The 24,420-nt window shown below is 43.7% G+C and overlaps 1 protein-coding gene across 1 annotated transcript in view; it reads right to left on the bottom strand.

Moving 5' to 3' along the window:
• Positions 1 to 24,420, bottom strand: part of Dnah9 (dynein axonemal heavy chain 9) — a 333,793-nt gene that overhangs the window by 280,242 nt on the left and 29,131 nt on the right. The window contains exons 7-15 of the mRNA XM_005349858.2: positions 23,932 to 24,099; positions 20,637 to 20,753; positions 16,278 to 16,428; positions 14,810 to 14,924; positions 11,791 to 11,859; positions 9,928 to 10,054; positions 6,780 to 7,035; positions 5,850 to 6,091; positions 830 to 965 (exon numbers count right to left, since the gene is read on the bottom strand). Coding sequence (XP_005349915.1) covers positions 830 to 965; positions 5,850 to 6,091; positions 6,780 to 7,035; positions 9,928 to 10,054; positions 11,791 to 11,859; positions 14,810 to 14,924; positions 16,278 to 16,428; positions 20,637 to 20,753; positions 23,932 to 24,099 — 1,381 coding nt within the window. The remainder of the gene's footprint in view (positions 1 to 829; positions 966 to 5,849; positions 6,092 to 6,779; positions 7,036 to 9,927; positions 10,055 to 11,790; positions 11,860 to 14,809; positions 14,925 to 16,277; positions 16,429 to 20,636; positions 20,754 to 23,931; positions 24,100 to 24,420) is intronic.

Below are 24,420 nucleotides of genomic sequence, written 5' to 3'. Positions count from 1 at the left end.
TTTCACGGGCTGGGTATCAGGATTCACGTTGGCCTGCTAATGCTATCTCTGTTCTTGGTTATAGCTGACATTAGACACCCATCTATCTCACTTTGATCCTCTGCCTTCAAAATCTTCCTTTAATGATGTATTTTGACCCATTCTTCAACATGACCCTTGCTAGGCAACCCAGAATTCATCAGCACATGAAGGTCTAGTTTAATTTTTAGTCTTGAACTCTTCTGCCCTTTCTATAACACCATTTACTAGCCAGGTTGAGATGTTCTAAGGATTTTGACTCTGTGCACCTTACCCCAGTTTGTCCACTCTAATTCAAAGTCTTTATCTCTTTCTAATAGCTTCAGAGATGGCTCATTAGCTTCTTAACATTTTTCTCTCTTCTGAGAGCTTTATTCTCTCTTGCTTTTGTCTCTCTCACACAGAGTCCTGTTTTTGTTTTTTGTTTTCCCTATTTTGCCTGGTAACTTCAAACCCTCCGTTCTGCACAAAGGCCACAGAGCTAGAACATGTCCAAGACACAGAATATCCCATCTTCCCACAAGTCAACTGCAAAGGAAGCTGGCCTTAGTAACCGCTTCCCATGGCTCCAGCTCCAGCCACTCGTTTCCTGGACCTTGAGTTTGGTGGAGTCCTTTCCTTGCTATGTGTGCCTGTGATGTTTAGGGTTCCGAAGCTTTTCTCTTTGCACCACCCTCTGCTAGTTTACTTAGTATCACTCACAAAACATCCCGGCACTTTGGCAAACCTCAACTGCACTTCACTTTGATGCAGTAGCGACTGCTACTGCTATCTGCCCAGTCATGGCCCGTTGCCCTCCATTGGTAGTCACCAGTGTTTTCCAGCAGGTATTTCAGAGAGCACTCAATGGCAAGAAAGAATCCATCCAACAACATGGAATCGATGTAGCTCACGTATGTCTTCCAGATGCTGGATGCTGGGTCTGCTGCAAATAGAACCAGGTTTTCCTACAAAAGAAAAAAAAAAGAAAGGGGGTAAGCCATATTTAACAACACAGGAGAGCTGGGAAAAAAAATCATACAAAAAATAAACAACAACAACAACACCTCTCAGCGAAGTTACACATCCTTAGAGTCTATTGTGGCAAATGGAGAAAGCCATTGACTGAGAAGAACATAAATCAGGCCTGAGAAGGAGATGTGGGGCCTCGTCTCTATCCCCGAGGATGGAGGATAGGGTCTGGATGCCTTCCCGGGGGGAGTGCTGAGGAAATCGGCACACATGTACTTTGTCAACTCTCACTGCTCATACCGCTGAGGGAGGAACATCAGAGGAGGAGGTGCGGTAGGCAGAAGGATGACTGGGCTTCAGAGCTGCAAAGTATTTCTTGTATAATCCTTAGAAATGGGCTGTGCTCTGTGGCTGGCACTTGATATTAAAGGCCTTACATCATCCCACTAAGTGATTTAGAAAATGAACCATATGAGAAATCTCTCTGTGTATGTCTCTTCGTCTCTGTCTCTATCTCTGTCTGTCTGTGTCACTCCCCCCCCCCCCACTTCTCGACCCAGGATACCCTGAGTATCACCATGGTAACAGGTTTGGACATCAAGAAGTGGAAGCCCAAGTGTTCGATGATGCTTGGCACAGACATCCATCTGCTTTTCCTCATTTCCATTAAGCCTTTGTGCTTCTTCCTAGGTAACCCAGGGAGGTGACTCCCTTAAATGGCTCACGCTTACCCCTTTGGCAAACACTGCCACATTATAGGTCCTGCTGGTACTTAATGATTTCACAATCCTGCTTTTAAGTGACACGATTCTAAGATTTTTAAGATGCATTACCAACGCCTTTACATCCTAAGTAGATTTAAGGTTTTCTTAATGACTTTAAGCCCATCATTATGCAAATTATAATATGTGATGATGTGCAGGAGCTTGCAGGTGTTAAGATGTATGTTTCTCCACTAAGTAACGGTTAAGCTTCTTTTATGTGACAAACTTCTGTTTCACAAAAAAAAGGTCAGGCTTAGAAAATAGAGTCGATTTTTGATTAGACAAGACCATGGTAGTTGTAAAACAAACAATGAACAAGTGATCCACGTACACTGTGCACACACATGCAATCCTAATTCTCAGTAGGCTCAGAGAGGAGGATCGTGACTTCAAGGCAGTCTGGGTTAAAGAGGGAGACACCATCACTAAAACAAAATAACTGGAACCCAAAATATATTCTCAAGTTGGTGAAAAGAAGATCCAAGGAGCTTATTATAAACCCCATGCAGGGTGAGAGCAATGAAAATCCGCTCAGGCACATCATAGCCAAATTGAAAACTGAGGAAAGAGTATGCCTCCATCTATTCAAAGCAACTTGAGCTGGGTGGTGGTAGCGCATGTCTTTAATCCCAGCACTCAGGAGGCAGAGGCAGGTGGATCTCTGTGAGTTCGAGGCCAGCCTGGTCTACAAGAGCTAATTCCAGAACAGCTAGGGCTATTACACAAAGAAACCCTGTCTCAAAAAACTAAAGGTAGCAGGGTGAGGGAAGAAACTCAAAAAGAGGTAATATAGTCCAGAGAAAACAAAGACACAGTTATGACCTGCTTCATATGGAACTGTGTGGGGATGAAGACCAAGCAACAGTGTATGAAATAGAGCCAGACTACATGGGATTCTGTATACAGTAAAGCTGCCCTTCCAAGACCAGGCAAAATCAAGGCAAGTTTTGCTGAAGCTGAGCTGCTGTATTAACATGAACTCCGGGAGACGAAGTAATATTCCCTAGGTCTAAGAGAGATGAATGTGGACAGCAGCCCAGATCTCCAGGAAAGCGCAGAAGGCAAGACTCTGCTCAGTATGCGGGTAAAGGGAGGACACCGTTAATGTTTCTAAGTTTCTTTTACAAAGAAGATGGGAAAATTATTTATACTTGAGTCAATGCATTTCCCTATTTTCTTTAAATTTGTGTTATTATTTTAGAAAATTGTATAAATGTGCACAATGTATTTTGAATACATTCACTCTCATCCCTCTCTCATCCCTCTCCCACTCCATTTTGATTCCTTCTTCTTCTCAATAAATCTTCCTCATATTTTCATTTCTCTTTTACTTAAAAAATTTTTATTTCATTTTTTTTCTTAAAATTTTAATGGAAAAAGTCTAGCGATATTTAACATACGAATGATTGAATATGCTCCTCTATGACTGTATTTACTACAGTGATGTAGCATAGATGTTTTATAATGTTATATAACTTAGTTCTTCTATTTCTGTGATAAAAACTTGAGGGAGAAAGAGTTGTGTTTTAATCGCATAATTCCAGTCCATTGTTTTGTGGAAGTCAAGGAAGCAGGAAGGATACAGTCACAGTCAAGGGCAGAGAACGATGAAGCAGTGCTTGTATGTCAATGCTCAACTTGCGCTTGCAGCTTCATATAGCTCAGGACCCAGACTGTCGGACTTGAGCCTCCCATGCTTAGCGTGTGCTCAAATAACCTCGTGAACATGGTTCTTCACATGCTTTCCCTGAGGCCAACCCAACTGAAATCATTTCTCCTTGAAACTCCCTACCTAAATATTCATACATGTCAAGTGGACCATCCAAGCTAACCACCACAAGGGGGAAGGGCTAAATGGACCTGCCCTGTCCAAAATCTCTATGCCTCGGGATGAAACCTCAATCAGTCCCTAGCAATAGAAAGGCAATTGTGTAAAATCTGGAAGAGTAACTGGGCTGTCATTTGATGCTGAAAATTATATGTGAACCCACAAGGTCATGGATGCAGAAAAACAGAGAAGAAAGAAAAGCAAATGAAAACACAGCAGGAATAGGCACCATTATATCCATATTGCACAAAAACAATCCAAGGATTTCAGTTAAAAAGGGAATTGTTACTGATAAGAACCCATTTCTTGGGCTGAGAAAGACAGCTCAACAGTTAAGAACACATACTGTTCTTATAGAGGACCCAAATTAGGTTCTCAGCATCCATTTCAGGGTGGTCACAACCACCTACAACTCCAGCATCTGGGGATCCATGCTATCTCTAGATTCCATGGGTATCTACACTGACTGGTCCACATACCTACAGACATATACATATACACATAATTTTTTAAATCTAAGAAATTATAAATGCTTCTACTATAAACTCGTGACAAAGGTGAGCATTTTGAATATAGAGAAATAAATAGGTTGAAGGGAAAAGTGTTGGGAGATGGACAATGTAAATAGAACTAATGAATCAGGAGGGGAAATTACATTCTTATCAGAAAAAAAAACAGACTTCAAAATGACGGAGTATAATCCGAAATCAAGAAGGACTTTCACAATGATGGCCCAGTTAGTTCATCAGGGGATTATGATCACTGGAAATTATAAGTGAGCTTGTGCCAACAGAGCTCACATCCATGATGAAAAAATTGACAGAACAAAAGGATTAAATAGACACATCTAAAACCACAGAGATTTTAATGTTCCACCTCCATCAACTGATAGAACAAATAGATAAACAAGGCCAGAAGGCATCCCAAAGATCCCAACAGCACCATCACATCTCTTACTCAAATGATGCCACACCAAACAACAGAAGCACAGATACTGTCAATGCCCAAGAAATCGTCACCAAGAGAGACTATGGACTAGGGTGCAGAAAAAATCTCAGGTAATCCCCAGCCTCTCTCTGACCACAGAGCTAAATTAGGCATCAATTCCATTAAGATGTGCAGAGAAGTATGGAGTGTAAGAAAATTAGAGCATGCATTCCTAAATGATCACTGGGTTAACCAAGTGGCACATGGGAAACCCTGAAGCCAGTAGCAAGGTGCAGCAGTTTAAGATGGCATCAAATCGCCTGGCGGTGGTAGCACGCACCTTTAAACCCAGCACTTGGGAGGTAGAGGCTGGCAGTTCTCTCTGAGTTCAAGGTCAGCTCCTGGTCTACAGAGTGAGTTCCAGGACAGGCCCCAAAGCTACACACAGAGAAACCTTGTCTTGAAAAGAAAAACAAAACAAAACAATACAACAAACAAACTAAACTGCATGGAAGCCACAGACACCAAAGAAAGAAAGGTCTAATGTCAAGACCCTAAATTCCTATCCTGGGAGTTTATTTTAAAAGATAAACAAATACATCCTAAAATTACTAAATCTAGTACCAGAAGACGTCAAGAAAACAAAGTAAAAAAAGTTCTTCATCTTTCAATGGCATAATTTAGGCAATTATCTCCTTCATTTAATGGGTCATCATTAGCATTTCTGACTGGACATCTTAATTGTGTTTTAAGAATAGCCTGTATAGAATAGTGATTTCTTCCCGACTTCTGACATGAGTCAACCTGCCAGACAGTGTCCATGGCTTTTTCAGTAGGGTTGTGGCTGGCTGCCATTTATATCCCAATACTCACAGAGAGGCTTTAGTTGTGGGTGGTGGGACATGAGGCTGCCCTGACCACACTACAGGGCAAAAAGCCTGGCTGTATTAACTGTGGCACTGTGGGTTCTTTCTTCTGATCATGACAGGGAAGTCACAACACAATCTCATCTCTCAAGGCTCTTTAGAGAGAGGTCAGAAGGATAATGCGGTAGAGCCACACCAGGCTGCATGGGCGGGGGCTGACTGGCTAGCGCAGTCGATGATTTTGGATTCTGCTCTGCCATCTCCTCCAAGCTTGAAGGGTTATCGGTGAGACTTGGAGTTAATTTAGACAGTGGTCATACTGACACGTTGATTTGGGGCCCCTATGATCTCCTGGCTTTAGTTGTTTTACTGTTAGTCTGAAGTTTTATTCTTGCCTTCAGAAGACACAGCATCTATTGATTATTCTAACGCACAGACTCCTTTCTAGCATCCAAACACCCTTCTCGATACTGCGTCTAAGAGACCGGTTGTTACCTGAACAAGAGCGTGAATCTTAACGCCAGATTCCCTGATGAGGCCGTAGTATTTTTCCTTGCGATCCTGCTGATCATCCAGAGAAAGGGGGCATTCTTTTTTCCCATCTTTTCTCTTAAATATTGGAGACACCCATGTTTTCATGATGTTCTGAATCTCTTCCACGTTGTCTTTGGTCTTCTGAATTCTTTGTTCCAGGTCATGAATGCTATTGGTTATTTGCATGGTATAATCCCAAACGCCTGCTCCCCAAAAGAAACAGAATTAACTGAAATGGTACATGGTGGTGGCAAAGCTGAGGGGCTATGTGCTATGATGGATGGCAGTTTATGCCTGAAGGATTTAGGAGACTTTTCTGTGCAGGTTACTTCATTTTCAGCAGAGACCATTCCGTCCTGACTTTATTAAAAAGTCAGCCCTTCCCATAATTCTGATTATACAGTAAGACAAACAATCTAGCTATCACATACATAAGAGTTATCATTGTTACTAGGGAATTCCAGAGAAATTAGATGCTTTTATGTGAATTAGTCATCTTCTGATTATAGTAACTTGTAATGCACTGTGGGTTGAAAAATGGTATTTTTTTTTCTCACATATTGGGTAAAGTCCTAACATGGTTAATGGAATATTCTACAACTTTCATGAGCTATCTATGATCTCCTTTCGGAACTCTAAGCTTTCTGGGGACTTTAATTATCTTTCCTATTCCATAATTCTTCGCATTTTAGATTAAACTTTGTGATAGACTTAAAAATCATGGCAATCTTACATAATTTGGGTTTTATATATTTCCCCCTCTGCCCCTGACAAATGCGTCTGGAAAGAGGCAGCATTTTGTTTCTAAGCCAAGTCAGCTTGCAGAGGATAATGAGAGGTCTTTTAGCTTCGCTGGGTTTTTCAGTCCCCACATTCCCTTCTGACTGTTACCTTCTGTTTTCCAGCTCAGTGTCTCCTCTGCAGCTCTCAGGCGGAGATCAATATTGTGCAGCTCGTCCTCGACTAGCGGAAATTCCACCTCAAGCAGAGTTTTCATAACCTTGTTGTACCAATTTGCCATCAACTCCAAGTTGGCCACAAGCTGCTGATAGAATTCCCTGGAGGAGAACATGGTTGCTGCGGTCTCGGGAATAAGTTTCAATTCAGTGGACCGAAGATAGCTCATTTCTTTCAACACTGAGATCAGCTGAGGAAAGAAGCCAACACAAGGAGCGTTTGCTCAGGGGCAGCAGGAAAGCAGCTGTGTCCAGGAAGGACCCAAGAATCTCAGGGGTCTAAAGGCCTTGGGCCTCTAATTGACCTCTGTCCCCATCAGTTCTTGACATACAGCTCAGGGAAGGAAGAGTAAGCATTCAGCAGAAAGAAGACAACTTGGATGGCAGCAAGATGACCAGTGGTGTAAAATGGAGGAACAAGAAGAGGAGATACTGAAAAAGAAGCTGTAGTGAGCTGCATGGTGTCACACCTGATGGAGATGTATAATCAACTCCTGAGATGGCTAAGGCCTGACCTATGCTATGATCATGCAATGATTATCAGCTGCCTGCATATGCGTGAACCTATGGGCAGTGCCCACCTGGCAGTTCGGGGTTGGCAGCCCATGCCTACTTAAGGACTGGGAGAGGTTTGCCCAGAGAGAGAGGTCAAAGAGAGAGGAGGTCAAAGACAGAGGAAGAGAGAGAGGGAAGAGAGGAGAGAGGAGAGAGAGAGAGAGAGAGAGAGAGAGAGAGAGAGAGAGAGAGAGAGAGAGAGAGAGAATAAAGTCCTGGAATAAACTGCAGTGAGAAGAGCTCCGGTGGTCGCGTCATCCTTGTGGGTCGAGGGTGGCCGCGACAAGGAGCCATTGGCAACAAAGGGGAGGGCTTTGTTTTCTATGCTTAGAATATGTGGCTCCTGAGAAGAGGCTATGATGCCAGAATATTCACCTGGGGGTGAATCACCTGCTTGAACAACCCACAGGCATGCAGAGATGGAAATGTAAACTCGGGTAGGGTAGTATCTTCATGCATGCACCCACAGAGGAGCTATGCAGGTTGAGAGAAGCCCGTGACAAAGCTGTCATATGGACTCAGAATAGCCCATGACTTCTGTAACCCTGATCTGGTGTTTCCTTGTATTCTAATACACTAGGAGGTGGGGAAAGAAGTCACCCGGCCCCTACTCCCACAAACTTCTGTGAACCCCTAGGTTTACTGGCAAATGCAAAAATGAAAAGCCCAGAAGATGAGATCTTAGGAAACACAGAGAGGTCCTGGCAGGGACAAAGCTTTAAGTCCTCCCCACTTCCTTATATAAAGCCACCAGACACTAGCTTGCCTTCTAAGAGCTGAGGTCTTCATTGACAACTACCAGCCAGTCAAACTGAGAGTACCAGCCAGCCCTGCTAAGAGGACCAATCAGCCCTACTGAGAATACCAGCCAGCTCTGCTGAAAATACCAGCCAGTCCTACTGAGAGTGCCAGTTGTCCTCCTGAGAGTACCAGCCAGCCCCGAGAGTACCACCCATACAACTGAAAGTAGGAAAAATGCTGGCTATTCATTGGGAAATGAATTGTTTCCTATTTACTTTGAAGCATGCTCAAGATGAATATCAAAAACTTCAATATAAAAAGCAAAACCAGAATATGTGTGACTATTATACATGCTGAGGTAGAGAAGCTTATTCTAAACAAAACCACAACATCAGATACAAAACTATATACATAAAATATAAGACAGGTAATAAAATGACAAACTAGAGCACTATCTGAAGATTAGATAGATAGATAGATAGATAGATATAGATAGATAGATAGATAGATAGATAGATAGATAGATAGATAGATAGATAGATAGAGGTAGATAATCTCATGTAGTCTAGGCTGACCCTCACCCCTCTCTGTAGCTGAAGATAGCCTTGAATTACCAGTCCTCTTGATTTCATCTCCTGAGTGCTAGGATTACAGATACCAGCACCCCCAACCTTCTTCATTTCTCATTATCTGGGAGTTATTCCCCAAATAGCCTAACAAATTACCAGTAAAGGAGACTACTTCTACTAAAGAATGGTTTGTTGGTATATATGAACAAAAGAAGTCATTCACAAGAAATACAAAACCACAATGAGAACATGCTGGAAGCCTACCTTCACCAGTAATCAAATATATGCAATTTTATGGGGAGTTGTTTTTGTATTAATAGTCTGGAAGTGATATTAAGAAACAGAATGTATCCTGTTGTCAGTAGAAGGACCGAGTTCTATCTTTCCAGAGGACAAGATGACAAACTTTATTAAATCTCAAAATGTGGCTATGCTTCAGGTAGCAGGAGTTACACCTCCATGACAGACCTGTTAGTTGGCACTCATTGCCCCCTCCAAAATTTATAAAATGTAATGTTGCCAAGGGATGAAATAACCTTTAGTGGAAAACCTTTGATCAGGTCTTTCCCCCAGGGCCTTCCTTTGGGATTTTTCATATGCTGTCTAGTAAGATAGATTTTTACATACTAAGATAACGATTCCCAGTTGGATTGTGGGTTCTTTGAAGGCAGAAAAAAAGTGATATCACAGCTCTAATGGCATGTACTTCAGACCCTGCACAAGAAGCAAGTGTGTGAGGTAGGTCATGGAAGTCTGAGACCAAATGACGGAAGATCCTTCACAAAGTACTCAAGAACAAGCAACAATGACTCAGTCATTTATGAACAGCATATACAACCACAGCCCCATACCTTCACATTTTCTAGTCACGACATAGCTGCCTTAGTTGGTATACATATGCTTTATGATGTGTGCACAATGGAAAATCGTTTAACAATGTATTTCTGAAGAAGCGTCCCTGTTATTATATAACTCATGTCTGTTTCCTTATTGTGAAAAATCAAATCTACTGGTCAACCTGGAGAAAGATTGTGAACCTGGATAACTTACAAAAATATTCTGACTGAGGATTTAACCCCACACACAAGAAAGTGCAGGGTGGAAGTTCTTTTTGTAGTTGTTGAAATTCTTTTAAAAGCCTCTTGACCCTTGAAACCAGCAGGTCCATGGAGGCTTCTAGAAGAGCAGTTAGGTGGAAGTTACCGTCACCCAGCTGACCTGTGGGCTAAAGTTGACGGAGAGCTGCTTGGTGTGGGGGTCCCGATGCAGAAGTGGCAGGGAGAGGTTGTACTGTGACTTCTCTGACACCGTCTGACACCAGTCCTCATAAAGTCTTTTCTCGTATCTGCAACAACCAGAGACAGCAGCCCCCTCAGAAACACCCTGCAAAGCCCCAGATCCTGGCTCTGCTCTGTGATACAAACTAGAAGCAGCTAAGGTCTGACCCAGCCAGGCTGAGGCAGCATCCTTCAGGAGCTTGCTGATCTTTACACGTGGTGCCACTGCAACCAGAGGAGACTAGAAAGACTCTACATGGTCTTTGGGGGTGAGATGGAAAGTCATGCTTAGATCCAGGGACACAGAGAGAAGATATTAGTAACAACGGCTCTCACACTAACCTTCAAGTACCCCATGGAATTCATTATTCGGTTATCACACATTGACATGACACACGCCATGTGCAGAGTTTGGAGACTAAGTCAATGAATTAATAACTTAAGATAAATAGAGTAAATGGGGCAGGGGGACAGCAGGAAGATTACCAGAAGACAGAGCAGCAAAATCAGTCTTAGAGGGGGTAGTGGGTAGAGCTCGGCGAGGAGCTGGAGGGGATGAGGAGATCAAGGAAGCCTCGTGGGAGAGATGATAGAACAATTCTTGACTCAGTCCCATGGCTGAGCAGAGGTGGCTGATGATCCCATGAAAAGCAAGGGTGAGGTGTGGACATGAGAAACAGCCTGAATGACCTGGGGACAAAAGGGGAGGGTACAGATGAGGCTGGAGGGATGGGGGACTGGGGAATAATGGGAACCTCTGAAAGGTTTCCAGTTGTTAGGGATGTATTGACATTATGGGATTTGACCATAGCGTGCACACCGAGGGACACAAAGATGGAGGCAGGGAGGGCTGTCAGAAGCCACTATGGCAGTTCAGGCTGGAGTGGATCTAGTTGTTTGAGAAGAGCCCAGTGACGGCGACAAGGAAGAGAAGATACACCTAAGTATTTACAGGGTATCTGGGCCTGGTGGCGAACACCTTTAATCCTAGCACTCAGGAGGCAGAGGCAGGCGGATCTCTGTGATTTTGAAGCCAGCCTGATCTACAGAGTAAGTTCCAGGACAGTCAGAACTGTTACACAGAGAAACCCTGTCTCAAGTCCCCCCCCCCCCAAAAAAAAGGATATTTACAGGATAAGGGGTAAATGTGTGCGTTCCTGGCAGATAGAGGTACCACCAGTTCATTTGTCTAACCCAATGGCAGACAATGTCAGAACCTGGGCTTTTTTCTGCCTATGCCCTGCTCTCCAGAATCAGGTGAAAGGCAGAAGGCAGTACCGTGTTGGAGGAGGGGCCTTTAGACCCTGAACCTCTAAAAGATCCACTGGGCTCTAGAGTAGCAACCATTACGGGCCCAGATACAAATCTTTCTTTCACTTTCTCTCTCAAAGGATGGAGGCCATATTTCGAAACTTAGTTTCACTCCAGACCGTAGACACTACTGCTTTCTGTTCACTGAGCAGTGGCTGCAATCCCAGACCTCTCAGAGCACAGTGTGTGGCACCCCTGCCTCTGCAATCCCAGACCTCTCAGAGCACAGTGTGTGGCACCCCTGCCTCTCCACAAGGTTCACAGACCCAGGGACATGACACTGGGAACAGTTGTGTGTCCAGAGGAGAGCCACATTTACCCAGAGACTTGTTTTCAAGACCCTAGAATAATCACTCACAAATTGCTCGGCTCTACCGTATAGCACACAGTGACGTCTCAGAGCTGACACAGAACAAGCCCTATGAACAGCGAAAGGCGCATGGTGTGGGGGCGGGGCAATCTGCAGGACGACGCAATCGCAGAAGCTGCTTACTTTTCTAACAGTGAGAGCAGATCTTCGTATTTTTGTATCATTCGCTTTCCTTCAGCAGATTGCAGGCACCTATCAGTTCACAGCAAAGGGGGAGAAAAACGAAAGACATATGATTAGAAGAAGCCCAAATTATGACCTGATGTATAAACTGCAGTCTAAAGAGAAAGTATTGATAACTGGGAGACCGAGGCAGGAGGAACATGCGTCTCAGCCCTGCCTGGGCTACATGCAGGGATCCTATGCATCTCAAGAAAAACAAAAACCAAACAAAACGGAGATGGGACAGTCCCCTGGGCTGGTTTTCAAAGGGCCTTGGAAGAGATTGCATTCTCCTCCCTGAACATCCTCCACAGGCCACTAGAGGGCATCTGTACATTCTAAAGTTCCAGGCCATTCCCCAGATTAGAGGAACAGGGAATCTATAGTGCCTGTGGGCTCCGCTAACTGCTCTCCAGGCTAAACTGGTCATATATACACCAGATAATTGAGGTTCTACAAAATATGAATAAAAGGAAAGTTGAGAGAGTAAAGAAAGATTCTAGGTGACATTGTTTTCTGGGTATGAAGAAAAACAGCCATATAATATTAATAACATTATGTGCATGTATATGTGCATATAATATATAGGCAATAGATAAATGATGATTAGTAGATAGATATACAGAGGGGGACAGAGAGAGACAAATACAAGGCCACAGAAACATGGCGACTCCTTTTCCCTAGATAGGTACAGGTAGAGGGGTTTCTGAAATCTGTCCAGGACTTGATCAGAAACACTGCTACTCCGTGACATGTTTACATGAATCCCTGGCCACCTCTCAACTCCTAAAATGAGTACACACACAATGCAACACACACACACACAAACACACACACATACCTGCACGCAGAGACACATCACAAACACTGCAGTCTCACACATGCATGCAGAGGCTTCTGCCAGGAAGCCGAAGATGGCAGCAGAGTGCAAGAGAGTCTGCCCTGCAAAACCGCTACCCACAACTCCCCCCTCCTCCCGCTTTTGACACAAACTGTAATAGAAAATAAATGCCCGGCTCTAGGGAAAACGGGTGAGGTATCTTTAATTTTCAAATATCTTCACACCAACTGTGTGGAGTCTGTTTCTGTGTATCCTGCTAGCAAAACAGGGAAGTTTATTGCTAAATCTTTAACATCCACTTTCTCCTTGTGCCAGTACAGGTTTCTTCACATGTTCCCTGGAGACTCCTACAAACCCCTAACTTGCTCAGAGAGAACTCCGATTGCTTTGCTCCCTTTATGCTGACTGAGCAGTTGTGTCTCATCACGCTCCGGACCAGGCAGGTGGCTTGCCTGTCACAGTCCCTAATTCCCTCACACACTGCAGGATTTCTACAGGTCTCACAAGGCCACGTCTCAGATTTGGATCTGGAAGGACTGAGGCAGAGGCGCATGTGGTTTAATACAGAGCATGCATCCGGCCATGTTGCCTGGTGGTTTGCAGAGAGCAAACCAGAAGCAATGCAATGATGTTTTCACTTTACTTTGTGATAGAAGCCAACAGAATTCTCTGTTTTTAAGAAATGTTATTTTATGTGTGTGAGTGTTTTGCATGTATATGCCTGTGCACTGGTGTCCATGGAGCCAGAGAGGGAATTGGATTTCCTAGACTACAAGCCACCTAGCAAACAGTCATGTTATTTATGGAGGAAGCCCAGAACTAAGAACTAGCTGGGGTGGGGACTACCAAGCCTGGGTACCTCTTAGGAGCTGTGCTCCTTGCAGGATCCACTGAAGTCTTTGGTACAGCCAACCAGCAACTCATCTCCGCCCACCAGCCACCCAGACCCCGAACACTCTGTCCTTTAGCTGTTGTTCCTAAGGCCATTCTTTGCTGTCCCTGCTGTCCCATATGTCTCAGAGTTGGCTTCCTAGGAACCAGACCTCTGGCAGCTAAGCAGTTCCTTTACCTGGAAGGAGCCTTCATTGCCCCTGAATGTCTTCTTCATTTTGCATTAAGGGGTATATCCAAGGGGGCTGGGGGCTCAGTCCTGCTTCAGGCAGAATTCTCTATGGCTGGAGACCATTGGGAAGAACTGTGGGCTGGAAGCTGGAGCCCCAGATGTCTCTCAGTGATTTCTTGACTGTCTCTGGGATCAGAGGGGAGTCACTGCCCTTCTTTATGCCTGGTTTCTCTATCTGCAGCATTAAAAAGCTTACCCAGGGCAGAACAGATATCAGCTTCTCTCTAAGGGGAGATTGCTCATGTCAGAGCTGCTTCTCTGACTAGTGACCCTGGAGTGGCGGAGTGACTGATCCCTACAGATGCCATGCTTCTGTCTCACGTCTTGAAAGAAATTTAATCTTGCTACCTGAACCCCGGGTCTCCGCGGACATCCCTGACTCACACCAATGGCCAGCTTCCAAATCCTTTGCCTTTGTTGCTCTTAGCAATGCCAAGGACTTTGAACACGATCAAGTTGTCTACAAAGAAGGTATCAGAGGAAGACTACCTGTCCCTGGACAGGAGGCATCCCAAACACTGTGTCTCCTCTTGCTTTTTGCTAGCAGGCAAGAGTCTTCTAAGCGGCTCAGCTTCTAGACCCAGCCATGAAGCAAGGTTGTACTTCCCTAAGCTGGCTACCATTAATCACCAAAGGGAGTTTGCCAAAGAAACAGAGTCCCAGCTCAGATTCAGACTTGACATGTGAGGCCAGGGAGCTACATCTTTACTAAGATCACACACCACACTTGGGAATTACTTGTCATTTCCCAACTACCCCAGTGGCGCAGAGAGTTCTTTTCCAAGGAAGCAATATTGAGGGCCTCCTCAGAGTGTGAAACCCCTGGCTTGGTTTTCCTAAGGCTAAGCATCTTTAACCCTGAAGGATCCACATCTCAGCTCACATGTACTAAAATCATCACTGTTTAATAGAACCTAGTCTGGGGCTGAACAGGGAATGATGGATAGATATTTTGTTTCTGGAGGGCTTGTGCCGGGGAGGCTCAGTCAGGTGCCTCTCAAGAATCAGATACTTACGGATGTGTGGTGTGTGTGAAGTTGTTGAAGGGACCCTGGATGCGCTGCCTCAGCTCCTGTGCCCAGCGGATGCCCCCAGCCATGGTGGGCATGTTCTTGTGCACAGGCGAGAATCCTGCAGACAGGAATAACTACACTGAAGAGAAGGCACAACCCCCAGCTCCCTCCACTGCAGGAGAGCTTTTTCTAGTTATCCCTACATTGCTGCATCTATTTCCAGACTGACATCGCCCTGGGCCCACACTGAGTCAAATGCCTGACTAAAGAGACCCTTGGGAGAGTACAACAGCTCAGGGAACATGACTCCCCTGCCCAGTCATTCTGACTGGTCTGGCAGCTGGTCATTACTTTTCAGGACATCTCAAGAAAGTTTTGCTTGAATACTGAGGGTTGAAGATACTGTCTCAAACAGAAAGATTCATCTTTCTGAGACTCGGTTTTCTCTGTTGTAAAATGGGGGTGGCATCTCTCTTTTGCTTAGTGACAGTCAAAGGATTTTGTTGGAATTCAGTCAGGTTATGATTATAATTCAGCCATGTGGATTATGAAGTATGTCAGCTGCCTGTGTTTATTATCTCAGTCCATATATTGAATTTCTTTCTCTATAAACAGTTACCACGATTTAGCAAAGGGGAGATTTCACCTAAAGATAAAACCACTCCACCTTCAGTTTCCCTGGTAGGATTAAGGCTGCCCACCATCTCCTGTCATTTCTAACTCTGCAGAGGAGCTGAGGGGACTGTCCCTTTACCTCACCGTGAGCTCCACTGCAGAGGTGTGACATCTCAGGGCTTACATTAGCTGCAGACTCTATCTTACATGGTTGAAAGTCAAACATGAGTTTATTTCAGTTTCCTACATGTTTCTTGAGTCCTTGCTAGATGCAAGGCATCTGTTTGGGGTCTGGGTGAGAGGCAAAATAATTAATTCTGAAAGGTGGTTTATCACAGCGTGTGAGCCACATTCCACCCGAGATAAAAAGAATGGTCGCTAGAGGACTGTGGCCAACAGGTCCAAGGGTGGGAGAAGATGGTGTGGAGTGTGACAGCCCCTGGTCACACTCCTGCTAGTTCCTCCCTCCAGAAGCACAGTGGTTAGGGCAATGCAGGGCACCGGTAACTTCTTTCCAGGCATATAAAATGTGCATTGAGTGATCATGACGATCAACCAGCGTGACAACAGGGATCCCTTAGTTCACCGATTATGCCAAGGCCACAGTGGACCAGTGGTGCTCAAGGTTTCACTAATCTAGGTCACCCCAGCCATCTCATTCTCCCACACTGAGAAAAGTACAGGTCAGTGAACTCTGCAATCACCCAAGATGATCTGGAATTTCCAGCAGAAAGGACTATGCTTGTTGCTCTCTGAGGATGTCCTGTATCCGTAAGTTATTCAGAGGAGCATAAGTGTATTCTGCCCATTCCAGTAACAGAACACATCCCTCATACTCCCCTGGCAACCGCCCTACCATGCTCCGCCTCCTCCTGGATGCGCTGAGTATAGAGGAGCCTCACAGCATCCAGGTCTCTGCTGAACATTTGGATGAGGGCCAAGTATTTGTGTGACACATCGTGTTCTACCAGAGGCCTTTCAAGGAGGGTTCCCGCGATGTCCAACAGCTGTCGAGAGGATAATGACAGGCACTTAACCTTCCCGGGGCTGCCAACCTTCTGCTTCCTGTTCTGTTTTCCCCTTCTTATGACTCAGTACAGGAACGATGCACATATGTTATGGTGGAACTCTAGCAGTGACCCCACATGGTGATATCTAGAACTTTTCCCTTCTCCTTTCTTGGCTGCTTAGATAGTTGGGGGAAGGTTGGGAGTATTTGCTTTCTGAGTGAAGTTTTCACTCTGGCACAGGCTTGGCCTGGAACTCATGATCCTCCCATCTCGGCATCCCTAGTATGGGGATTACTCGTCTGTCCCACCTCAGGTACTCTGTCCTTTGTCATGCTGGGAATCTACCAAGATTCCTAAGGGTTGAAATAAAAGGAAAACAAAAGACACAGGAAGGTAGACTGAACTGCACAAGGAATATACAACACATAAGGGAGGGTGGTTGTAATGTGCAGACAGAGGTTGCTGTCCCACCTGGTCCTGCAGCCATTCAGTTACAAAGAAACACACAGAGGTCTACGTTATTTATAAACTGGTTGGCCTATTAGCTCAGGCTTCTTATCAACTAGCTCTGACATCTTAACCCATAATTCTTGTCTGTGTTAGCCACATGGCTTGGCACCTTCTATCAGTGAAACATTCTCATCTTGCTTCCTCTGCATCTGGGTGACAGCTGCAGACTGAGCCTTTCCTCTTCCCACAATTCTCCTGTTCTGGTTGCCCTGCCTATACTTTCTGCTTGGCTACTAGCCAATCAGCAATTTATTAAACCAACACAAGTAACAAATCTTTACAGGTACAAGACCATTGTCTCACAGTAGTGATGGAAAAAGATAGAAGAATGTTTCAGGAATGAGATGAGCTGCCCTGTCAATCATAGACCTGACAAGGACAATCTGAGGTGTTTTCCTGTACATTAAATCAAGCCCAAGGTGTTTACAAAAAAAAAAGGGACATTGTTTAATGATGCCCTGTTCCTGTATTGTGAATTTTTTTAGTGTGATGCTGCCTCAACCTAAGTCACATAGGGAGTCAGTCATATTAGGATAAGTACTACTGTTTTTAAACCTGAACTCCATTATACCAGCGGTTCACAAATTCCCTAACCCTTTAATACTGTTGTGGTGGTGTCCTCCAACTATAAAATTATTTTATTGCTACTTCATAACTGTAATTTTGCTACCTTTTAGGAATTGGAATGTGAATATTTTTGGAGATAGAGGTTTGCCAAGAGTCAAGACCCACAGGTTGAGAAATGCTGTGTTATAAGCTCCCATTTCTACTTCACACTTCAAGTCAGAGGTCGAAAAAGAATAGCCACTGCAGGGGCAAATTTGTTTCATGGTACATTTTTCAAATGGTCTTTTTCAGAGAGAGAGAGGGAGAGAGAGAGAGAGAGAGAGAGAGAGAGAGAGAGAGAGAGATCAATGAAAATTGTGTATAAAAGTCAAGATTATACCCATAAATCCTACAAATGGAAGTGGAATGGACCCCATGTGTCCTAGACCTGAAGCCCATTCTGCCACAAGCTCACGCCACACCAAGCCATTCTCTCACTGCTTTTTAAAATCACTACCCTTCAAAGTATGAGAAGGGGGAAAGACAGCAAGTGCCCGGAGATGATGAGTCTGGCCCAGAATCTGAGATTGCTCTAGAAAGTCTTGGGTTTTCAGGTCATGCCATGGATAACAGAAAAGCACAGAGAAGAGTCAGTGGGTCAGGATGCACTCTATCCCAGGACAGATAGCTTGAAGTGTTTGCTTAGTGATTCTAGGTACACTGTGAGCCTAAAGAAGGATGCTGAATGTTTCCCAATGAAGTCTGTAGGGATGGGTTTTCCTCCATAAACATCACCCAGATACAGAATGGAAAGTCCCTCTTCCACGTGTGTGTGTTTATGAGTGAGAGTGTGCACACAGATGCGTGTGCCTGCATGTATGCATGTGTGTGCATGTAGAGGCCAGAGAACTAACCCAAGAATCATTCCCCAAGTGCCATTTACCATTATTTTTTGAAACAACGTCTTTCACTGGCTTGGAACTCACTAAGTAGGCTACACTGACCAGCCAGCAAACCCGAAGGATTTACTTGGCTCTGTATCTTCATGATTTAGACAATAAGCCTGATTTTTCAAAAACTTGAGCTTTAGGGATTGATCTCAGGTCCTTGTGCTTATAAAAGAAACATGTTGCTAACTGAACTATCTACAGCCTGAGAAAGCAACTCCCTTTGATGGAGGCATAAGAGAGCAGCTGTGTTCAGTGTATTCTCTGCTGTGTTATGGACTAAATCTTCCTGCTGAGAATATGCAGACAAGGGTGCTGATAGCCATCTTGTGCTACTGGCCCGAGGTCTTTGACCCACATGTTCCCTGGCCATGACATCCAAGCTGCATATAATGTTAGATGATTGTGTAGCAGCAACAGGGGTGGGTGTCTGGGGTTAGATGATCTCTCTGGAAAGCTCCCCAGATTCTAAAACCTACTTATTTCTCTGAATTGATATTCACTGGAACATTTGCACTGGGTGATGGAGGAAGGAAAAGTTTTAATTTCCTAATGGTGAGATGACCAAAAAGAGAAATGGGTCAGGCAGGAGGGACCAGCTGGCTGTGGTTTCCCCAGTGCTTTCCAAGAGTTGTTAAAAGGAGGAGTTAGGGTTAGATAAGGGATCTGCTTTTATGAGTGCACTTTGGGAGTCTGGCTACGAACAGAGATGTTTCAGGACCAGGGCCAAGGCTGTAAAGGATTCATTCCTTCTTCTTTTGACTAGAATCCTTATTCCATATATTTTAAGAACTGAACATTTTTAAAACCTATAGATAGAGGTATGCTCCCGAGATAAATGTAGGTGTTTTCATGAAGGGAGCATCTAAAGAGCAATAGGAAGACTTCAAATACCTTCCTGAGAAGATGAATTCCCAAAGGAGACTAGACAGAGAGCAGTGACATGCAATGATATCATAGTCAGTGATAGAGATGAGCACAGTGGATGACATGAACATCCTCGGAATGGCAGGTGCAAAGGGTTTCCTAGGGTGGGCAAGAATAGTCTCAACACATGAGTAGAGTTACAACTTCACAGTGTATCTGGTTTCTGACTCCCAATTCGTCATGACAGCTAATGGTATATAAGATCATTCTATGGACACATGTAAACCTTTTCTGATGTTTAAAGAGGAATTTCTGAAGTCTTAAAAAGATGAACTATTAAAGAACAGGTGTTTATTAAATCACACACACATCCAACAGCAAATGGAGCATGGCACATTTGGGTTATTTAATATTCTAGAATAGCATAGATTTGCCCATCCAAGGTTCATGTGTCTTTGACAATTGTCCTACAAATCACTTAGTCTATGAACATTTTCAATGACCAGAAATTTAAGTACTTCTCAAAAATGTTCATTTCATCTTGAAAAGCACTGACAGAAATCTTTTTCCTCTTCTGAACTAAAAATGCCTCTCCCTGTGACTTTCTCCTGACTCAAGTCCTCAAAGCACCAAGCCTCTCCACAGTCTGCAGGAGTCCTGCCACACTCAACAGAGTCCTATATCCCACATCAGCTTTCCTGACTGTGCAGCTACTTCTGCCCTCACCATCCTACACTTTCTTTATTATTTCCCCTTTGGTTTTTCGAGATAGGGGTTTTCGGTATAGCTTTGAAGCCTTTCCTGGAACTTGCTATGCAGACCAGGTTGGCCTCGAACTCACAGAGATCCGCCTGCCTCTGTCTCCCAAGTGCTGGGATTAAAGGCGTGCGCCACCACTGTCCAGCTTCTCTATTCCTTTTACCACTCAATGTGGAAGAAATAGAGCCAGGGCAAGAATTATTCTAGCTACTGGTGTCTGGGTCCTATAAATCACTTCTTGGTAAATGCTTTGCTCCAGGCTAAGTCAACCTTGCCTTAATGCTTAATCAGCCATGATATTGCTGAGCCATGCTTCCAGGGCAATAACCACACTGGACATTTTTACTCTTAATGGTGACCTTACTGATAGATGTATGGTGTCTAAAAAGATCACTCTAATTTTCAAAGCATTTTTACATGTTCAAAATTCGTACGTGATCTGCCTGAAAAGCCCAATTATATATTCACACCCTCCAAGGGGAAATATTTGTAGGAAGAAACTGGAAGGGTAGCCTTATTGTCCTCTGATGAGTGTTGAGGGGGACTAACAGAGACTTCTGCTCCACTTGAACCGACCTTAAAGGCATGTTCCACATCAGGTGTATCATCAAAAGCTTGAATTAAGATTGTCGCCAATCTCCGGTCAAGATCTTCCACTCTCTTGTTAAATTCACGGACATCGTTTTCAAATTCCTGAGGAGACATCACATGTATGTAAGGAAAGTATCGTTTTCTGCAACCCAGTCTCACTACAGTCTTGGTTGCTAACCCTCATGGTAAACACAGTCAAACCAAAGATTATTTGAATTCTCTACCCCTCGCCATGTGTCCTAGCTCCTTTGTTGCTTTATAAAACACTGACCAAAAACCCTTTGAGAGGAAAAGGTTTACTTGGCTCACACTTCCACATTATAGTCCATCATTAAAGGAAGTTGGAGCAGAAACTTGGAGACAGGAACTGAAGTGGAAACCATGAAGGAAAGCTGCTTATTGGCTTGGTTTTCTTGCTTGCTTATCTTTATGATGCAGACAAAATCGACTTGCTTAGCGATGGTTTCACCCACAGTGGGCTGGAACCTCCCATGCCAATCAATAAGAAAGAAAATGCCCCACAGACATGCCCAGAGGCCAATACAAGGGAGGCAATTCTCCAACTGAGTTGTCTTCTCCTAGGAACGTCTAGGTGTGTGTCAAGTGAACAAAACCTAACCACGACACCATGGTAGCAGGACACTCTGACCCAAATGGCACAGTTGAGTGAAACATGAGTTTGCTATCCACTCGCCTTCCTGTGTCCTTGTCCCTTCCACTTTGCGAGTTTCCTTCTCTTCTGGCCACAGTGTCAGCACACACTACTCTAGATTTTCTCAGCAGCCTACAGCCCCAAGGGCACCGCCTTCTTGTCTTCCTCTCCCAAGTCAAACTGCTTTTCTTTTTCAAAGCAACCGAATTAATCGAATCCTTAAAAGGAAAGTAAGCTAATTAAATGGATACACACTATTCCTTCCAAATACACCTTAATTGGCTAAAATGGCAATTAGCCATTATTCTTAAGTTTCCTAATTTAGCAAATAAAAAATGCAGACTACACAGTTAAATTTGAGTTGCAGATAAGCAATTATTTTTTAAAAATTATCTAAGTCTGTTTTAATAACTGTCCTTTACTTACCAAACTTAAATGTGTCTTTCTTCTTAGGGTGCAGGAATTTTCAGGAAAACTTCAACTCTCTAATTTGTTGAATTACTATTTGTTATTATTGTTTTCCAATAGTAATGTGTGTTCTTATTTTACATTTTAAAGATTTTTTTTTATTTTCATTTATGTGTAGGAGTGTGTCTGTGTGGTGTGCATGTGAGTACAGGTGCCTGCAGTGCCAGAAGAGGGTGTCAAATCTCTTGGAGCTGAAATTGCCCAACATGGGTGCTGGGAACTGAACTCAGGTCCTCTACAAGAGCAACAAGCACTCTTAACCACCGAGCCATCTCTCCAGGCCCCACATGTTTGTATTTTGAAAGAAAAGAAAACCAAAGAAAAGTAGGAAAACATAGTATATCCCTACTTTCCATCTACATTGTCATTTTGGTGTTATGGTATGCTTTCATACATCTGGCAAAGTATATGTGTATGCATTATGTGTGTATAATATATGGACATATATTTAAGTGAAGACTGCTCATTCAATCCTGGCTTCCCAGACCCAAATAATCACACAGAAACTGTATTAATTACAACACTGTTTGGCTTATTAGCTCAAGTTTCTTATTAACTAATTCTTCCATCTTAAATTAACCTATTTCTACTCATCTATGCACCATCACGAGGCTGTGGCCTACCACTAAGTTTTTCTGGTGACTTTCTCCTTCAGCAGCTACATGGCATCTACTCTTTCTCTCTATCCCTTCCAGCCTGGCTATATTCTGTCCTGCCATAGGCCAAAGCAGCTTTATTCATTAACCAATAAAAGCAACATATATACAGAAGGGCTTCCCACATTACATATATAATGTGTACTTGTATATAATATATATACAAAATAAATGGGATATGTGAGATTTGTTATACAGTTGCAAACACATCATATATGTAACATATGTATAATATATATTAAATATGTGTATACATTCTCTTTTGTAATCTATCTTTCTTCTTTCTTCTTTCAACTAATGGAATTTTCATTAAGTCCCATCACCCTGGATCTGGCCAGTGAGGGTCCTTAGAAACTGAATATGCTCAGAACAGATTCCTGTCCTAATTTCTGTTCTTCCTTTCTGGATTACAATTTCTTCTCCTGCAACCTTCCTTTCTTTGGGGAGAAGTCTATTCCCTTTCCCCATGATAGCAAGTTCTTTTTTCTCCTCTGGTGCTTCTGAATCCATCGGTTATGGCTGTGAGGGGACTGTGGGTGAGATCTCGGCTCTGTGTCCCAATCTTAGAAAATTTGTGTTTGCTCTTGCTTACCTTGAGTGGGCTTCCTTTACCTAACCTTGAACTGCTAATAAACTTCTACCGATATGCCTGGCCTTTGCTTGGCAGTCTGTGCTTGAAGCTTATAGTATATTAGCAGCTTTATTGAGTATGATTGGTCAAATGGTGTGTTTAAGGTACGCAGTGATGTTTTGATTCATGTGCACACTTGTGAAATGATCAAAGCAATGAAGGGAGTGGACCTATCATGACTGGTGGGTTTAGCATATAGATATTTATTCAAAATCCACAAGAATCCATCCCCTCATATAACTAGAACTGTGTGCACACACATGCGTGTGTGTGTGCGTGTGTGTTTGCCCTTAGAACCCCCCCAACAGATTTCAAACATATAATACAGCACTACTATCATCGCCACATTGTTCATTATACCTGTAGAACACTTACCCTGCATCAAGGATACTTTGTAATTGACCAACTCCTCCCATTTCTCTTTGTCTCAGCCCAGAGGCCAGGTCCATCCTAGTGAGCTCTATATACCTGACAATTTGACCATCTTAGATACCAGGTTTAAGAGAGGTCATGAAGTTATTTCTCCTTTTACATCTGGCTTGTTTTGCTCAGCTCAAACTTTTGAAGCCATAAAGTCGGCACTGCTTCCCCTGTCTTCCCACGCCGACAGCTCTAGGTAGCAGTAATCTGCATCTGTCAGTGGTGGGGAGAAGCTCTTTCTTATTTTTATCCTCTACATGCAAAATAAATAGGATCTTTCTAATGGCACAAGGATGACAATTTCTCCTGACCCTAACAATAAATAACAAAAGCACTAGGACCACAGAGCTGAAGATGATTCTTAAGAAGAAAGACAGGTAAACGAACACTTGGGTGCTGCAGATAGAGACAACTGAAAAAGAGGGCCAGGGCTTTAACCCCTCCCAGCCCTACCATGCTCTGGAGGTCCAGGCAGTCGTAAGGGCACTCCAAGAAGACCTTGTACATCTCCTTGAACTCCGTGTGCATTTGCTGGACTTGCTGACTCAGGGCATTTCCTCGGATGCCACTGAACTCAAGCTTCTCCAGCTTCTCAAAATCCAAGGCTGTCTTCAGAAGACCCTATCAGGACAATTCACAAACAGTTAAGGGAACCCTTGCCACCCTCATCCTCACTACCAAATGGAGGAGACAGAAATTACAGGGGTGCTGGTTGCTTAAGAAAAGGCAAGGTCTGGTTAGATTTTTTTTTAACCTTATTATCAGATTGGATTGCTCAAACTCTATGAAATACTGAAGAAAAAGTACAGATAAGGTGAATTCACAGAAGCCAAAGTAAACAAGCAAATCAAAAAATGTACGGACTTCCCACAGGGCAGGGAACCCTGATTGCTCTTCAGGCTGAGGAGGGAGGGGGACTTGATTGGGGGAGGGGGAGGGAAA

This window comes from Microtus ochrogaster, chromosome 7, assembly GCF_000317375.1.
Source record: "Microtus ochrogaster isolate Prairie Vole_2 chromosome 7, MicOch1.0, whole genome shotgun sequence".
NCBI classification, from domain to species: domain Eukaryota; kingdom Metazoa; phylum Chordata; class Mammalia; order Rodentia; family Cricetidae; genus Microtus; species Microtus ochrogaster.
Note: the sequence above shows the minus strand (reverse complement) of the source record. Positions and strands in the feature narration are given on the sequence as shown.